The 18437-nt window shown below is 36.3% G+C and overlaps 1 protein-coding gene across 1 annotated transcript; it reads right to left on the reverse strand.

Moving 5' to 3' along the window:
- Nucleotides 1-9: 9 nt before the first annotated feature.
- Nucleotides 10-18232, reverse strand: LOC107697274 (myelin basic protein-like). The gene is made up of 4 exons (XM_016497991.1): nt 18221-18232; nt 14305-14350; nt 11943-12006; nt 10-352 (listed from the first exon to the last, which is right to left on the reverse strand). The coding sequence occupies exons 2-4, from the start codon at nt 14344-14346 to the stop codon at nt 54-56; spliced, it is 405 nt and encodes a 134-aa protein (XP_016353477.1). The 5' UTR covers nt 14347-14350; nt 18221-18232; the 3' UTR covers nt 10-53.
- Nucleotides 18233-18437: the final 205 nt, after the last annotated feature.

An 18437-nucleotide genomic window follows, 5' to 3' on the forward strand; every position in this document is an offset into this window, starting at 1 on the left:
TTTGTTTTGTTTTTCCAAAATAGGAGTGAGGAAAGAGTAGGCAAAGAGGAAATCTAATTTAGGTCCTGCTCTGCACACTCGGAACCGCACTCTGAGTCAGCTCCGCTGTGCTCCTGGATGGTCTGCAGCTCGTCAGACTCCGAGGGGCGGTCTTTGAAGGTGTTGTCCTCGCGACCTGGGGCATCTCGAGAAAAGAGGCGGACCAAGTGTGGGCGGGGCCCTGAGGCATTAGGGTCGGCTGTGTTCGGATGGTTCCAGCTGCTGAGATCTACTGCAGCGTTCATGGAGTCAGTCACCACTGGACTCTTGCTGGAGCACCCATTGTTCTGGTTAAGGTCCGCCTCCCCCTGTCCTGCACAGAAACATCGGGAGTTATCTGACATTTCACAGTAAGATCATTGTCATCACCTACCAGCCCCCACTGTGCAGGCAACAAGTGCTACAGATTCTGTCACAAAGTCCAAAAAAAAAAAAAAAAACATTTCTTTGAAAAAAGATCCAGAAGCACTGCAATAGACATGACAAATTATGGAAACTTTGCCATTTGTGAAAAATTCATAGATAAGTAGTTTTTATGATTCTGTATATTTTTCATAAAACAGATCTAGAGATTCATAGATTACAGAGCAGTGCTTCCTCAGGAGGTGGTCAGGTTTGAACCCAGTGCAGCGAGACAAAGCCGCTGCTGTACCACGCAACACAAGAGAATCTGAATTCTACTGTTTCTTACAGAGCTTCTTTGTGCCACCACAAAGTTATTGTAGAAGGACAAAGGAAACAGTGTGACTGTAATATCTTCCCCAGGCTGGAGTCCAAAAAAAAAAAAAAATACATTTCTTTGAAAAAAGATCCAGAAGCACTGCAATAGACATGACAAATTATGGAAACTTTGCCATTTGTGAAAAATTCATAGATAAGTAGTTTTTATGATTCTGTATATTTTTCATAAAACAGATCTAGAGATTCATAGATTACAGAGCAGTGCTTCCTCAGGAGGTGGTCAGGTTTGAACCCAGTGCAGCGAGACAAAGCCGCTGCTGTACCACGCAACACAAGAGAATCTGAATTCTACTGTTTCTTACAGAGCTTCTTTGTGCCACCACAAAGTTATTGTAGAAGGACAAAGGAAACAGTGTGACTGTAATATCTTCCCCAGGCTGGATTTTGCGAATTCTCTGCAAAGTGAAACTCATCTCATTTCTGAAGTCCATCTCGTAAGGTGTGGCTGGTCCAAATGAATCATTAAGGCAGGCCCAAAAAGAGACAAACAGTTTGAGGCAGCTATTGAAAATGCTTCTATTTTCTATACAAATATTATTAGCCTAAATTTTTTAGTCAAAAGTGAAATTTCAGAGCATCTTTTGTACCTACTGTACAAATGGGTTACCAATGTTACAAATGTGTTTACATTTGATTAGTGGCCTTAAACGAAGTTGTTTAAGAACTTAATGATACCCAAAACAGTCATGTAGTGTGAAAGAAACAGCGATCCTACAACTTAAAAAAAAAAAAAGTGTAGTGATTTGTTAGAGGAAAGTTAGTGGATGTATACCTAATGCATAGTAGGCTACATAATACAAAATATCAGACAAAGGCGTCTGTGGCAAAGAACAAAAAACTCCATTAGATCATTGAATAATGGAGAAAAGTAAATGAAGAAAAAGTAAATGCATGCAGTAAAATTCGCACCAACTTACTGTTAAGTAAACGGATAATTAAAGTGTTTAAACAGTCAGATTAGCAGTAATTAGCAGGGTGATCAACTAAAAACAAATACATACTGAGCTGGGCCCAGGAACTTCATGTAAACCCATACAAGAGTATAGTACCTCTACAGAATGTGGTATAAAATGGTATTATGAATGATCTTCTACGTAATTCTCAAGTACAACTAGATTCAGAATATGAATAAACCTCTTTGGTAACCCTGGAGCCTAGAGTGCACCCTTGTCACTCCTTTCACCCACCTTTCTGCCATTTAAATGCCATTTAAAAACCCTTACTAATGCAGGTTACAATCTGCAGAGGATTCAGCCATCAAACCCACTGTTCTCTCAACGACACTATAAGCTCAAAGTATACTTCAGTTTTTTTTTACGTGTACAGAGTGAAATTATACACTCTAAAAAATGCTGGGTTAAAAATAACCCAGCGCTGGGTTAAAAAGGGACAAACCCAGCTATTGGGTTGTTTTGACCCAGCGGTTGGGTTGTTTTGAACAAAAAAATGTCCAGGCAAGTGTGTTGGGGCAGGTTGGAGTCCTCCAGGAGCAGTATTGGACACCCCTGGTTTAGACCCTTTATCAAGAGTCTAACCATGTGCTGTAGCAGGAGCCATGAGTTCATTTCACTTGCTATTTTTGCCCTACTTTGAGGAATATTATTGTGCTTACATATCAACCTAAGTGTTGCCATGTTTTGTTGTATGGACTTTGTATATAAAATGTTGAATGTCTGGACTGAAGCAACTTAGTTTTTATTTGTTTGTACACAGAGTTTTCCTTCTTTTTTATTCATCTGCTGTGCTGAGTTTCCAGGTCAGGGAACCACTCCTGTTTCACCAGGCTCTTTTGAATTGGTTACACTAGTGATGTTTCGTTTATGCTTGCCTTGAACTTTGAACTGTATTCTTACTGCAGACAACAGCATACTGTGTACTGCCTCATTGGTGAATTCTCTGTGCCTTCTATCCCCAAAAAGAGATCATTGAAATGCAGCGTTGGTTCATGCCTTGGTAAAATATTAATGTTCAGTAATGTTATAACAGAGGAAAAGGGTCGATATATACAGTGGGTACGGAAAGTATTCAGACCGCCTTAAATTTTTCACTCTTTGTTATATTGCAGCCATTTGCTAAAATCATTTAAGTTAATTTTTTTTTCCTCATTAATGTACACAGAGCACCCCATATTGACAGAAAAACACAGAATCGTTGACATTTTTGCAGATTTATTAAAAAAGATATAATGCTGTTTATGTTCTTTTGAATATTTGGTTTAGAAAATGAAGCGAATGCAAGCACATGTGAACTTGAACAAAGTTACATGCTGGTTAGAATGCACGGTATGGACTGGACAGGACTTTCCCAGTGGGCAGGTCAAGTAGTGGGTCAATCAGCAAAACCGGCCGCTCTATCCAGTGATCACAGCGAGTGATCGCTTTACCCATTTGACTTCATCACGGAAATCTCTGTTGTATACTTGCATGATACAAGAAGCTAAAGGCTCCTTGCTGAAGCTAGTTGAACCAGATTGAATGGCCTTAACTATGTAAACTGCAGTGACGAGGTAAACTGTCCCCGACCGCAGATATGATCATGCAATACAAAACAATAATTGAGTTCTATATTTCTTTTCTTTTTCTAATCCAATGGAACAAAACAAAGGAAAACAACTGAGGAAGGTTTAAACAAAGACAACAGTTTAACCACAAATGTTAAACACACTGACAATGAACAGAGGAAACTATGGGTTCAAATTCAACTAAATTCAAAGGCTGCACCCTAGTAAGGCTGCATATCTAGGCTACCACGTCATCAAGCTCCATCGAAGGCTATGTCAATTTGAAGGATCCTTGAAAGGCAGCCTTCACTTTGCGTCTATCATTCAGCTTATTTTGAAAGATGCAGCAAGTTTATCCTTCAATAACCCACAATCCTTTGCACACATTCAAATAATTCAGATTCAAAGAAAATAATTAAAGGAAAATGAATCTGAGCTCTTCCAATTTCACTATGCAGTGCAATAAAACAATGATTTAGGACAGTGGTTCTCAATTCCAGTCCCGGGGTACAACTGCTCTGCACGTTTTGTAGGCCACAGACAGTTGTCATTAAGTGAATTTCATTAATAGAAAGTCAATTAATATGTATTTTTTCACATTTAATGTTAATAGTATTTTCATGCCGGGACCGTGGGGGCAGAAACATTTATGACGTAGCCAAGCCATGAAGCTATTTGGGGCTACAAACCCATGTGTTTATAATAACGACAATACATTAAAATAATATGATAAGAAATATCAGTTTGCAATCTCAAGCAGCATAACAAGCGATTTTGTATAGCTAAAATAACTGGAAGCGGAAGACATCTGAAGTCTTGCTCATTTAAGTTACAAAAAGCTGCCCCCGCTCTTAGGATAGGAAGGAAGTAAGACTTAACTGTAAGACTTAAGGACGCAATTGAGAAGTAACCAACATATGCCCAAAGAAGACGGGCAAAACTAGAAACAGGTAAAGATGACAATATTGCTTTGTAATAGTGATGTTAGGTTCTTGAACGAATCGTTGTTTTGAGGTTCTCAGGAAGTAACCGGTCGAGCTGGTTCACAAATCGAACTGAATTGAACTTTAGTTCCGGGTTGATGACGCAGGATGCACAGCCGAAGTAGCACGTCCAACTCAAAAAGAACCAAATGAGCCGGTTCAACCAACTGTCGAAGTTTGCCGAGGATTACCGAGGACTCAACAAGAACCGAATTAGCCGTGGCGAAGTTTGCCGAGGATTACTGAAGATTCTGATGAGTGAGTTGATGATACTGTGCAAGCCTGAGGCGCGTACTGGAAATATGCTTGTTTATTATGACTGTTATTAATTTACATTTTATTAAAACCTGCAAAAACCTTTCTGTCGAGTGATGTAAATAAATTTTACAATAGTTTATTGTGCATGCATATTATATTTAAAGTTGCTTAAGCGATGTCCGAAAAGTACCGGTTCGCGGAAATGATTCGGACTTTGCATCACTACTTTGTAACTAAGAAAACCAGACATCATCACGAGAAGTGAGAATATAACAAGGACAGAACACAACACAAACCATGGGAATTTTCAAAATAAGAGTCCCAGGACTAGGGTTGCACGGAATACGCTGAAAGTAGAGTTTGTTTAGAGCAAGCTCACAGAGTTCAGCCAAAGCACGTTCGCAAATCCGTTCATTATAAAAAAACAACAACAATGTAAATAAGACATTCATTTTGCAATGTCATCCGCTTCAGTGATTATAACATGAACTTTCACTCAGTCAGTATGGTTGGCAGCACTGAGCTTAACCACTGAGCTTTATCTAATTTCCAAGATGGCGGTGACCAATAAGCATAGACACCTGGCGGATTTAAGTATACTAAAATAAATGATTGTGTATCAATGAATTCCTATGTTTTTACTTATTTTATTTGTTTAATAGAAAACTATATAATCACTAACATCTAGAAGTGCATTTCACCTTTTGGCATTAGATAGTTTTGAATAACAAATGACAATATAATTATTTTGGGACAGTCTGAATGTTGCTTTAATTTATGAATTTATTTAGCAGAACACAAAATGTCCATGTTGAGTCATGGCTCATTGTTTTGGTGTGGGACATTTCAAATCGGATATTCCAATTTTGTTTCTAACATGGCATATGTAGGGTATATATGTCAATTCAGTGCATTTGTCTAATCTGTATATTTTGTAATAATTGTGTATTTTGGACATTGTTATTCTGCTAGTGTGTATATTCTCATTCTATATGTATGTATATGGTTGCAGTGTCTGAATCATGCACCAAACATTTTACACATCACTACACTATAAAAGATGTAAATCTAAGATGTTTCTAAGATTGATCAGATTTCAGAGAAAAGTTAACCCCACCCAGCTAAAGTCCTGCTGCAACAAACAGACCCACACAGTATGAAGCAGTGGGACTGAGGCACGGGAAGCATGTCTGTGAGAGGGGCTATAGGCATGCAGTCTGTGTCCAGGCCTCCCACCCCTGCATGAAATCCTCTCTATAGCAGCATTCACGGGAAACCGAGGGCGCCCACAAGCCCCAAAGACAGTCCCTCATCTGTTTGACTGCCATTGAGCATTCACCAGCTATTCCTCATCTCATTCTCCACACGCTAACCTTACAGCAGAATACTCACTTAGTGCTATAAACAACTGTAAAAACTACAAAAATAAGCTACAGCTGATATATTTAGACTGCCAAAATATTTTGGCCAGAAAAAATGCATATTACATCCAGACTTCAAAACTATTTTTTAATTTTTTGAGAGTTTCTGTTTCAGTGGTTCTTAATGTTTTTTTTTATTTTTTATTAACATTCTTTAATTCTTAGCATTTGTTTTCACTCTGTGATTATGATAGATGATGCATGGCTACAGAAATAATAAAAACACTTTCTTACACTGTATTTTAAACTGTGAACTGCGTTGTGCTCTCATTTATCATGGCAGCACAGCGTTTGGATGGAAATTAATTGGAGTGCGTTTTCTCAAATTATATATGCTCAGAATCTAATGATTTTTTTAGCGGTGGTCACACTAGACTAGACTCTGAGACATTGCTTCAATATTTTAATCTGGATCCTGTTTTTTTAAACTAAGAATAAAAAACATCAGTAAGAGCTCACTGCCGAGGGTTTCATAAAAGGGGGCGAAATGTTTCTGATGTCTTTCTATAAATATATTTATGGCTTGATAACTGTGAAAGTAGTTCTAAAGCTAGAAGATATACATTGAATTGAATTTTTCCTTGATCAGACAGACTGTTGCAGAGTTATGACAGCTTTAGTTGTGCCCCCTATGGGCAAAATTAAAAACATTTCAATTTTTTTATTTATTTTATTGTTTTTTTTTTTAAGTCCTGTTGCCTGTGTATCAAATTTTGTTGTGGTTGGACTTTGTCTTTGTCAGATATCATTTACCATGCTAATATGTGCTATTGCTAGCTAATTGTTCATTCGCTAGCAAAAACAATCTTTTAATTAACTGATGTGACAAAAATATATAATACACTCTTGTCAGGGAGATCAAAATCACTTTGACACTGCTTAAGTCACTTAAAAATAACTTCATTCCATTATGTTAAAGTGATGTGAACAAATTGTCAGATATAGGGCAATTAGTCGAAATGGCCGACCCTTAAAAATTGCATTAGCTCATATCAAATTTGATAAATTTCTGAAAACTTTTTGTCATGACAGTCTCAAATTGATGAATACCAATTGTTATGCAACTTGGACCAACAGCCTAAAGGAATTCCTTTATTTTATGAAAATTCGAAATGACAGAAATATGTGAACCTGCGACTGACGATTGTACGCCTCTGGGTCTATTCTTATTCTTCCAAGTGAGGAAATATTGTTTGTTGTCAGTTGTTAAAATTATGTAATACATAACATAACCTCTATTCCTTCATCATTTCTGGCTTCTAACAGGCTTTGGCAAGAAAGACATTCTGGCATTTTTGCATTTGCTTTCTTTCTACATTAAAGCAGCACTATATAACTTTTTCTGTGTTCAAAATTTGCAAAATGTATATAATAGTACATCATGAATTCATCTTCCAAACCGCGTTTTTGTCTTATTCCGAATCACTACGGTACACTTATAATAAGTACTTATATTTGGACTATTGTAGCCTGGTCGGGTCGTCACCGCTGCGGAGTAACACATACCTGCGTGAATCGCCATAGACATAAACTTAGAGAAGTAGCTCCGGTCAGAATGTTCTTCCGCGGGATGTGTGCAGTTCTGTTTATTAACCGCTGGAGCGCCAAAAGTTACATAGTGCTGCTTTAAGAAAATAATTTGAAAGTTAACATTTTTGCACACTGCACAACACTAGAAAAAAAGTGATTTAATCATGTACACTGATTGCTCATGAATCAGTTACACAAACATAATTTGTTAGCATCACTTTAACATAATGGAATGAAGTTATTTTTAAGTGACTTAAGCAGTGTCAAAGTTATTTTGATTTTCCTGACAAGAGTGTATTATATATTTTTGTCATATCAGTTAATTAAAAGATTAATTATGTAAAACAGTCGTGGCCTAATGGTTAGAGAGTTGGACTTGCTATTATATATTTTTGTCATATCAGTTAATTAAAAGATTGTTTTTGCTAGCAAATGAACAATTAGCTAGCAAAAGCACATATTAACACGGTAAATGATTATGTAAAATTATGTAAAACAGTCGTGGCCTAATGGTTAGAGAGTTGGACTTGTAACCTGAAGGTTGCGGGTTCGAGTCTCAGTATCAGCAGGAGTTGTAGGTGAGGGGACTGAATATACAGTGCTCTCTTCCACCTTCAGTAACAACCACTGAGGTGCCCTTGAGCAAGGCACTGAACTTCCAATTGCTCTCTGGGTGTCGCAGGTGTGTGTGTGCATTTGGATGGGTTAAATGCAGAGCACAAATTCTGAGTATGGGACACCATACTCCACTTGGCCACATCACTTTTTTTTTTTTTTTTTATATTTAAAAGCACCACAATGGTAACCCTGTGTAACTGACACAGTTCTCCCTCTTTAATCATCTTGCTCAAATACAAAATAATACTTAATTTCAACATTTTTACTCTCAACACCTGCTCAACTCGTAATGTGGTCTATATGTTCAAATGTCCTTGTCCCAATATATAAAAGATATATATTGAAATTTGTATATATTATTTCTTTTATATGTTTAGGGTGCCAATTTTCCCATCAGTCCAGGACTGGTTAATTCTGAAACATTGTACATTTATATATTATTGATGTGGATTATCTCTGTCAAATAAACGTGAAATAATAATAAATAAAAATAGAAAATTAATCATGTCAGTTGAAATTATGAATCAATTGTAACTGACACAGTTCTCCCTCTTTAATCATCTTGCTCAAACACTAAATAATACTTAATTTCAACATTTTTACTCTCAACACCTGCTCAACTCGTAATGTGGTCTATATGATCAAATGTCCTTGTCCCAATATATAAAAGATATATATTGAAATTTGTATATATTATTTCTTTTATATGTTTAGGGTGCCAATTTTCCCATCAGTCCAGGACTGGTTAATTCTGAAACATTGTACATTTATATATTATTGATGTGGATTATCTCTGTCAAATAAACGTGAAATAATAATAAATAAAAATAGAAAATTAATCATGTCAGTTGAAATTATGAATCAATGAACATACATCAAGTATTAGCCGACAAGACATAACTACTCCAGTAAGCTAGACATTTCAACGAGCTGGGACATGACATCAAACAATTGGAATGTATCAGTATAGAGGAAGTTTTAGGGTCATGTAGAGGAGGTAATATGAACAAAGAACTATTAAAGCGAGAAGCATTTTGGATCTATAAACTCAAATCATTGGCTCCAAATGGCATGAATGAGGAATTAGATCGTTCTGTTTTCCTTTAATGAGTTATAATTGGTCGAATTCATTTTAATATTTTGTGGAGAGTCATCTATGATTATTTATGATGATGTATTTCTGATGACTTTAATCATTTTACATTCCATTGTTATGTATTTTGATCTTTAATTCGGGTGATTGTCTAATTATTAAAATATTTAATAAACTGTTTAATTGTGAAATTTTTATAAATACGGGATCCTTTGTGGTTCATGTTATGGCCAAGGATGTATTGTGCAGTGTATTGGTGGATGTGAAAATTTGTGCTGTATATAAATAAAAATTGTCAAGCATTTAAATGGAATATATGTGTTTTCATAGACTCAATATTGGCTAATGAATGATGATGTCAATATAATTAATGATATAAAAAGTGGGTGGAGGGTTTGATTTATTCAACACACTGAAGAAGGCCTTGAGCCGAAACATTTGTGTTTTGTCCTGCTGGTTATTAATGCAAAATAAAACATTAAAAGAAGACTATTTTTGTGAGTACGGATCATGGTTTCATATACTAAGTAATTTAATAGATTGACGCACCAAAATATAATATCAAGTGACAAAAGAGTGCGGTGCAAACGGCTTTGTGGAACAACATTATGTACCATGCTAAGTATTCTGGGAAGTACAATTTCAGTCATTTCTACAGCAAACTTCGAGTTCTATCGTACATACCTGACTAGTTAATATTTGCCCTTGATAATTTTATCTAGTAGCTATTGCACATCAAGTTTGGAAGAGAAACAGTTTTGTTGTGTCGATCACAAATAACATGAGGTTTTTAACTGAATTTTTTTGCATGTTCACAAATATTTCAGCTTGTCAAATGTAAATCAGTGTTAACTTGTGATTACAAACACAACATATTCACACTGTCTGCACTGATTCTGTGCTGGATTTAAATATGGTAAAACATGTAATCTGAGCTGAGAGAATTACTATACTCTTATTTAAAACTCTTTCTACTGCAGTTCTAATAAGGAAAAAAAATATTGGACTCAATAATTTGTTCCAGAAGAATTAAAATTTAAAATAAAAGTTACTATTTGGACATTGTTTTTCCACTTAAACAGCAATTAGGAAATTTGAGCTTGGAACAATCAATTGCTATAAACTTATACAAGTTTAGACTAATGAACATCAAATGAAATACAATATGATTACAGGAATTAAGGCATTTTAAAGGAATAAAATGTAAACAGAAAAACTTCGACAAATATCTGGGTTCTATATATGTTGATTCTATATGGGAAAAAAACATTAAACTCCAGGGCAACTAACAAATATGAACATTAACTTTTTTTTTTACATTAATATTTGCAATTAAAATGTACATAAAAGTATAAGAGAAAATATATATTGTAGGTGCTGTAACCAGGCCACCATTTCTTTAGTGTTCCATCATCTTTTAGTATTTTTCCCCCAGTTAAACTCACAAATGTTTTTGATGTAGTTCCCATGCAATTTGTCAATGTAATCTCATTAAAAAAATTCAATAAAAAAAAAACGCATGTTTATTTTTCAAACAAGAAAAATGGTGTTTAAAATAGTTTGTAGTTAGAACCGCTGGACTAGTAGACGAGTAGATAATAAAATCATTTCCACACAGAGCGAGAGAACGAGAACAATGACGTTTAGGCAGTGAACAGTGAGGCAGTGACAGACTAGCTTTCTGAACAATATGAGCTTTTGAATATGGACGCAGAAGCCTGTAGTCTCTCTGGAGCCTGTGCCAGCTGGTGTTAGCTCCAACAACCTTAAACATGCAGTAGAAACACCACTGCTTACTCTGCTTACTCACTCAAAAACACACATGCAGAGAAAAAAATTGTAAATGTTTTTAAGCAGCCTAATTTAAAGTGAAGATAAACATTCGTATTATACCTGTCAAGCAATCCAATATGTGACCCTGGATAGGGCTGCACGATAAATCGAAATGGAATCGAGATCGCGATTTGACAGAAGCTGCAATTGTCATGCGTATCTTTCAGTGAAGCACTCAATTTTTCGAAATTGAGATTTATACATCATATGAAAGCTGAATAAATATGCTTTCCGTCGATGTATGGTTTGTTAGGATAGGACAATATTTGGCTACTATTTGAAAATCTGAAATCTGAGGGTGCAAAAAAAATCTAAATACTGAGAAAATCGCCCTCCAGGGTCACATATATGTTATTGGTGATGATGATATATGATGTGGAACAACTTTTCAGTACCTACTGCTGCCCACACCTATACACTTCCTACTTTTCACACCATTTGTACACTAACTTATATAATGGCTATGAATGGTAGTAGGAAAATAATAGACTTCTGCATGCGTGTTTCTGCATGTTCATTTCTTTTCCCTAAAAGTAATAAATACATCTAGGGTATCTAGTTTCCTTCCTACTTACTGTCTAAAACAAAACTGGATTACAAGACAAAACTAGAGTAGGCCTACATCTTTGATTTGCCACATCATCAAATCCAGTGACTAGTGCTTATTATTATCAATTCAGTACATTGTAAACACAATTTGGTTTCCAGATGGACTCATAACCTGGGTGTCCTTTACTCTGGGAAGTTGCGTAAAGCCATCCTGTCAGATCAGAGCTTGTTGTTCTCCTTTTGTAGAGAGTCTATTAGAGTGACCTTGCTATATTGATCTGCTATAAGAAGCTGGGCAATGATGGGTGAACCAGTAATCACAGAATAGTAGATATACAGGCAAAACTTATACAAATAACACAAAAATATGTTCTTACCAAATACCTCATCTTGTGACTCCGGTGAGTCTGTTGGGATGTGTTCAGATACGGTTGAGGATTCCTTCAAAAATACAAATACAAAGTTTTACATGTACAACCAAATAATGCTTAAATAAAACACAAATTGTAATTACATTGCAAGAAATAATCAATGCTTCATTTTTAGAAATAATGTTGTATTAATAAAACCTAAATATTCAAGCACTGTACATTTGTACACAAGTTTCCTTTTCCTTCTGTAGCTTTCTGAAGTGAAATGAGACCAGATATTTAATAATAAAAATGACTAAAACCTAAAAGTGGTATTTTCCAGTGGTATAATCCAATAAACAGGTTAAGGGCAATTTACACTTCTGTGTCACACCTATGCTGTAGCCTTGGTGTAGATCACAACAGCTTTGAATCGTCATCTTTGTAACTTAAGATACTCCACCAGCATAATAATAATAATAATAATAATACAAAAAAAAAAAGATGTCTGCAGTAGCTTTGCATCCATGAATGTTATAAAGCTTGATTGCTTGAAGCATCTAATGAAAGATAAATGATTACATACGTTATGTAAAAGGTCATTACCCATAAAGGAATCTAGTGATCTAAAAATGAACAAAATAAATTTGCTAAACCATATAACAGGAGATAAACAGATGCGTAGACAACAGTGCAGATCTATGAACTCAAACAGCCATGAAACAAAATGGAAGTTGCAGCCAATGGGGAAACCACTGTTGCTCTTTAATCCAATGTAATAAAAATAAATAAATAAAAATGTGCCAATTATTTTGGCTCCAGCATTTCAGATTCACCAGAGAAACATGGTTTCTTTTCATCTCTGAGCATATTAATTAGTTACATGACTTCTTGAAGCAAAGGCATCATCTAGGAATTGGACATGCTTCCACTGTAGTTTATGCATGCATCTTCTTACCAAATAAAAAATATACACACTTCAAGTCAACATATACACAAATGCACATTTTTGAATTTAATTTGATTCCTGAAGTTGCCAGATCTATTCATACCTTGGAGTTTCAATATAAAAATCTGCATAAAAATACGTGTATTCAAACCTGGCTAGTGACATCATAAAAATCTGGTTGAGAAAATGTATTCTTCTGGGATTTGATCAAAAGACCTCTTATTAATAGTGTGAAACAGTACTTAAATTACGCTTTTGGTATGTATGTTAAACTGTATTTAAAACAGATGCCATTTATGCATCATTTGCATATGATCACTTGGGATTGGTCACCCAAGACATGCTAATACCAAGTGCTGCATCATGGTATTGATGGAACATGTGATAAACAGATGAGGGCAAGCAGCAGTTCTGAAACACAGCAAGACTTTAAATGTAAATGCAATATTTCTCTAAACATCATTCTCCATCCTGGCCTATCAGCTGATATACAGGGAGTGATTATCTCACGGTAACAGGACATTTACTACCAAGAAGTTGGTCATTTCAAGTAATTTCTGTAATCCATGATTATCAACTAGAGGGCAGCATGTAGCTTCTGTTGCACTGGGATCTAACAAAACACTCACTGTGGGACAGTAGCCCACACATACTGTAGCACCTTAGAGACTATGTAATGATATGGCTTGGCTTGATTTTAGGGTTTGCAGCTCCTAATTTCTTCATTTCTGAAGATGCTTATCTCTTGCCTTAATGGATATTTCCCCAAACAGCATTAATGGTGTAAATGGTTGTCCTTTGATTAGCTGCTTCTTGCATTTTTGAAACATTGTTTTGCTTGTTAGACTTTATAGGATGTTTATCAGCATGGATATCAGAAACAGCATTTAGGATTGATTTCTCACCGAGACACGTGTTGAGACCAGACTATGCATCCAGGATGGTGAATGCAATTTTGATTTGCTTGATTTTCAAGTCAAGTCAAGTCAAGTCTGCTTTATTGTCAATTCTTCCACATGTACAGCACATTCTCTGTGTGAATGCAAAAAACACGAAAACACCTTTCTGTCGGGAGAGAGAGAAGCCGCAGCGTGTGAACGCGCCGCCATCTTGAATCATCCCTTGAATTTTGTCAACCTGTCTGCAATTACTGATTCTAACATGAAGTAGCGACAATCACAAATGGTGTACTTACTTTTCCCCAGGATGAAGGTTAAATTACTGTAACATAATGCAAGGCACCCGATTTAATCTGAGCAACTCTATGACTATCAAAAGATTTTAATAGAAAAACAAAACAAAAACTGCTACTACCTAAATTTATAACTGTAAAAAAATCACTTATTTGACCTATTATTAAATGTTAGCTGATAAATAAATAAATACATGCATATATATACATATAGACTAACAGACAGACAGACAGACAGACATACATACCTTGGGAACAGAAAGCTCACGTTTTCCAAGATGCTGCCCCATGCTCCTGAGACAAAATAGAGAAAGGAATGTTTTTAATAAGTAGAAAGGCAAACAATTACTTCATATAATCAAACTGATATTTGGTATTTGAGAAGAGTTTGTGCTACAAAAAACAAACACTAAAAAATGTAACTTGTTAATTCAGACTAATTAAAAGACAACTACTTGATTAATTAAACACACTTTGTTAAAACTTTTAATAGCTAGCAATGAGGTTCAGGTTTAGCCAGTCGAGATAAACTAAATATTTGTTTTGGAATAATGTACTATGGTATAGTCTTTAATGCCACCCTCCTATACAGGCATCAGGTTCACTTTTCTCTGTTCTTATCTACTTAAGACAGGAACTCTTTCAAAGTTATCCTGGGCAGCTCTGTATTATGTCACATTCTTGTTTGGCAAGAAATGTTGATCCCTCAAAGCTCTCTACACAGCATCTGTGCACTCAGATAAAGCTTCCAATTCTGATATAGTTTCCACTTCATAGTTGAAACAACAGTGCCCTCTGGGAAATCCAAACTCTTTTGTATCCTTTTGCTGTAATAGATTTGTTTCATATCTTCTGACAACTCCTTAGCCTTAGAAATTCAACAACAATAATAATCCCAGAACTATGAAATGAGATGAATCAAGGATCAAGAGCGCCTAGAAAATTTTGTAAGAAAGATAGTTGTAACAGTTTGGAATGACATGAGGGTGAGTAAATGATGACAGAATTTGAATTTTTGGGTGAATTATCCCTTTAATTGGCCCCTCACGACCCTGCACCTAGTATGAATATTTACTGCAAATGTTTGGCAAAAAGAATATTCTGAATGTACGTAATGGACCCCAAAATGTTTTCCTCATTCAGTGATCAAAACAAATATAATAAGATATATAAAAAAAAAAGAAAAAAAATATATAATAATAATAAAAAAAGATTTAAGACGATAAAATTAAAAAATCTGACTGGCTAAGAAACCTTACAAGAGTGCTGATATATCACCAGCATCAGAACTGGGACTGTTCACCATTTGTAACATGTCACTCCGCATGTCTCTGCGTGTTCTAGACAGACAGCATTTCTCCCAGCAAATGGGAATGGAATGGAAAAAAATAGAAAAGTTTTGGGAATGGAAAAAACCTACTATAATTTTCAAAATACTACTGTTGTAATGACACAGAATGCAGTTTTAAGAGTTTTTATAATGAGAATGTATCAAATGTATCTATAACCTAAAATTTTCGACTTCAAGATTTTAAAATCATTTTCATCTTCAGGACCGGCTGTTTCAAGCCAACATCAAAGTTTGTCATGACACACTTTACTCATACTATTATTATTGAATACAATTCAAAAAATAAGAAAATATATTATTATTCAAAATTATTTGTCTGCCATCTGTCTGCCCATGAGAAAGTCTGCTCACCCACTAGAATGACTAAAGCATAAACAGGGGAGGAAGAACAGTCTGTGTTTGTTGAATTTCTTGTCTCACTGAATCTATGCATGGATTTATGCTCCAGAGGCAGTCGTTCTGTCATTCCTCTGCCATTTTTAAAAGGTGTGTGTGAAACTGACCATCCACAGAAAGCAAGAATTCATCAAAAACAGCTGGCAGGTGAGACACTCCCCCAACCACCATCGAGTTGTTTAAAATCTTTAATTTTTTCCTTAATTTTCCTGGAGTCTAGTTACAAACTCATCACAGCTGTTGTGGTCTGCAAAGATGATACATTCTCACAGAAGACACAGAAGTAAAAACAGTCAATTTTTATTTGTTCTCATTTATTGGAGTGATTACCTTAAGATATTGGTATTGCAAAGTTGTTTTTTAACATTGGTTTAACCACATCTTTGTCACTGCATACAACAAAGTTTGGGTTCTACAGATGTTTGCGGAAAGGCGATGCTCTTAGCTCATCACAAAGTACATGTAGGCCTACATATATAAACAGTTCCTTAGACTTAAAGTCCAAATGTAATGAGCAAGATTGCTCTAAGTCCCACTTTCAGGGTGAACTTATAATGGGAAGGATTCGACTCTCAGCCATAATGTTTTTAGGGAGTACCGAGTATAGTGCGAACGCAGAACAAGTGTTTATTTATTTATTTATTTTTATGGGGGCAAGAAAGTGTGAAAGAGCACAACTTTTTACAGTTTCCCTCACTTTGGTGTTGATTATCTCTGATGGGGCACCAGAAAGGAACCAATAGTCTAACAGACATAATCGCATGCGAAATTGGGCCAAAAATTTGTGCCAAATTATGTGTTGGTTTAAACAGGCCTTACTGTCTTAACGTCGACAAACAGTCCCTTTGAATTTTTTGGAAGCCCCAATACTTCTACACAGCATACACAAGTGTTTTTTAACCGGTTGAATGAAAAGAAGCTAACAGCGCTCTCTCCCACATTCAATACCACGACTGAGGTGCCCTTGAGCAAACCGAACCCCCAACTAAATGGCTGCCCACTGCTCCGGGTGTGTGTTCACTGCTGTGTGTGTGCACTTTGGATGGGTTAAATGCAGAGCATGGTGTGGATGGGTCACCATACTTGGCCACATGTCACTTCACTGTATATGCCATTAATGTTCATTATGGCACATCTGCTAATCACCAAATTCAAACATCTTAAATAAAACATAATTATTAAATAGAGCTAAAGTTCTAAATAACAACTGAGATAATGAGATTTAATTTGTGATTTTATTTGCAGTTGATTTTCAGCTAAAGCTGAGTGGCATCGGTCTTCACTTTGAGAGTTCATTACCGGTGCCTGCAGCACTTCTTTGGAGTGACTTTTCCTGTGGGACCGTATAGTTCAATACTAAGGATTGTGTAATGCATACGTGTGTGATATTTCGGAGACCTTTCACGTGATGGGGATTCGAGAGATGAGGCTGTTTCAATCTGTATTTGATCGGACCTCCGTCAGAAGAGGGCGAGATTTCACCAAAACAGTCGGCAGGTGAGACACCCTCGATCATAATCGAGTTGTTTTGAATCAGCTGTGGGACGCCGCCTTTGGTTTCCCAACACCGCTTTCCTCTCGACGAAAATACGTCTCTGTACGTCGCCCACATTAGTTTTCATCTGAACAACAGCCGCAAACGCGGAAATTGATAGTTCACGGTCGTGTTTTCACCTGAAAGACTGTCTACAGCATTATGCGATTATAATGGAGCCTTAAAGCTTGAAAAGCGTGAAGCTTTTACATCTTGAATTGTGCAAATACGGTTAACACTTCGAGGGCACTCGATGAAAAGAAAATTCATAGCGTATGTCTTCCTGTTAGTAATCTGTAATGTGTTCTACTGTTAGCACGACATAAGTACTAAAAAGATTATAATTAAAATTGAAAACACATTGCAACCGCTGGAAGGTTATCTCCTCGCATCTGCTCGACACTCGCTTAAGTTTAGTGTAACTTAGTATATGCAAATAAAACGATGACATCACCAAGATATTTTTGCTACAAATCGGGGGCCTCTGGCTACACGGAGAAACAAATACTCATTGTTAACATGAACGTCACGCTGAACTGTACTGAAAACCGTGCAATCTGTTTTAATGAGCGAGTAACGTTAACAGTGACAGAAAAGGCAGCTGCTAACGTACGTTAAATGCGTCCATCACATCTACATCTGGCACAGAAGTTGCAAAGGTGGCCGCGATATGCAACCGAACCGCGACAGGTTACATAATAAATAAGTTCAGTCATGACAGAAATAGAACTATAGCTTCTGCTCAGCTAGGAAACAAACTGAGCAGAAATAGAGCATATTTCAAGCAAAGGCGACGGCACCGTATAAGATGTCGTGATTTGACGAACAGACAGACACACAAACACACACACACACAGAGAGAGAAAGAGAGAGAGAGACGTACTTGTTTGCCCAAACGCGTAACGGCACCGTATAAGATGTCGTGATTTGACGAACAGACACACAAACACAAACACAAACACACACACACACACACAGACAGAGAGAGAAAGAGAGAGAGAGACGTACTTGTTTGCCCAAACGCGTCCACGCGATATGTAGATTACAGGTTTCGGCTGCTAGCCTCAGCACTACATCAAAAAATCCACATCTGCCCAAAA

Source organism: Sinocyclocheilus anshuiensis, unplaced genomic scaffold (genome assembly GCF_001515605.1).
Source record: "Sinocyclocheilus anshuiensis isolate Anshui unplaced genomic scaffold, SAMN03320099.WGS_v1.1 scaffold979, whole genome shotgun sequence".
NCBI classification, from domain to species: Eukaryota; Metazoa; Chordata; class Actinopteri; order Cypriniformes; family Cyprinidae; genus Sinocyclocheilus; species Sinocyclocheilus anshuiensis.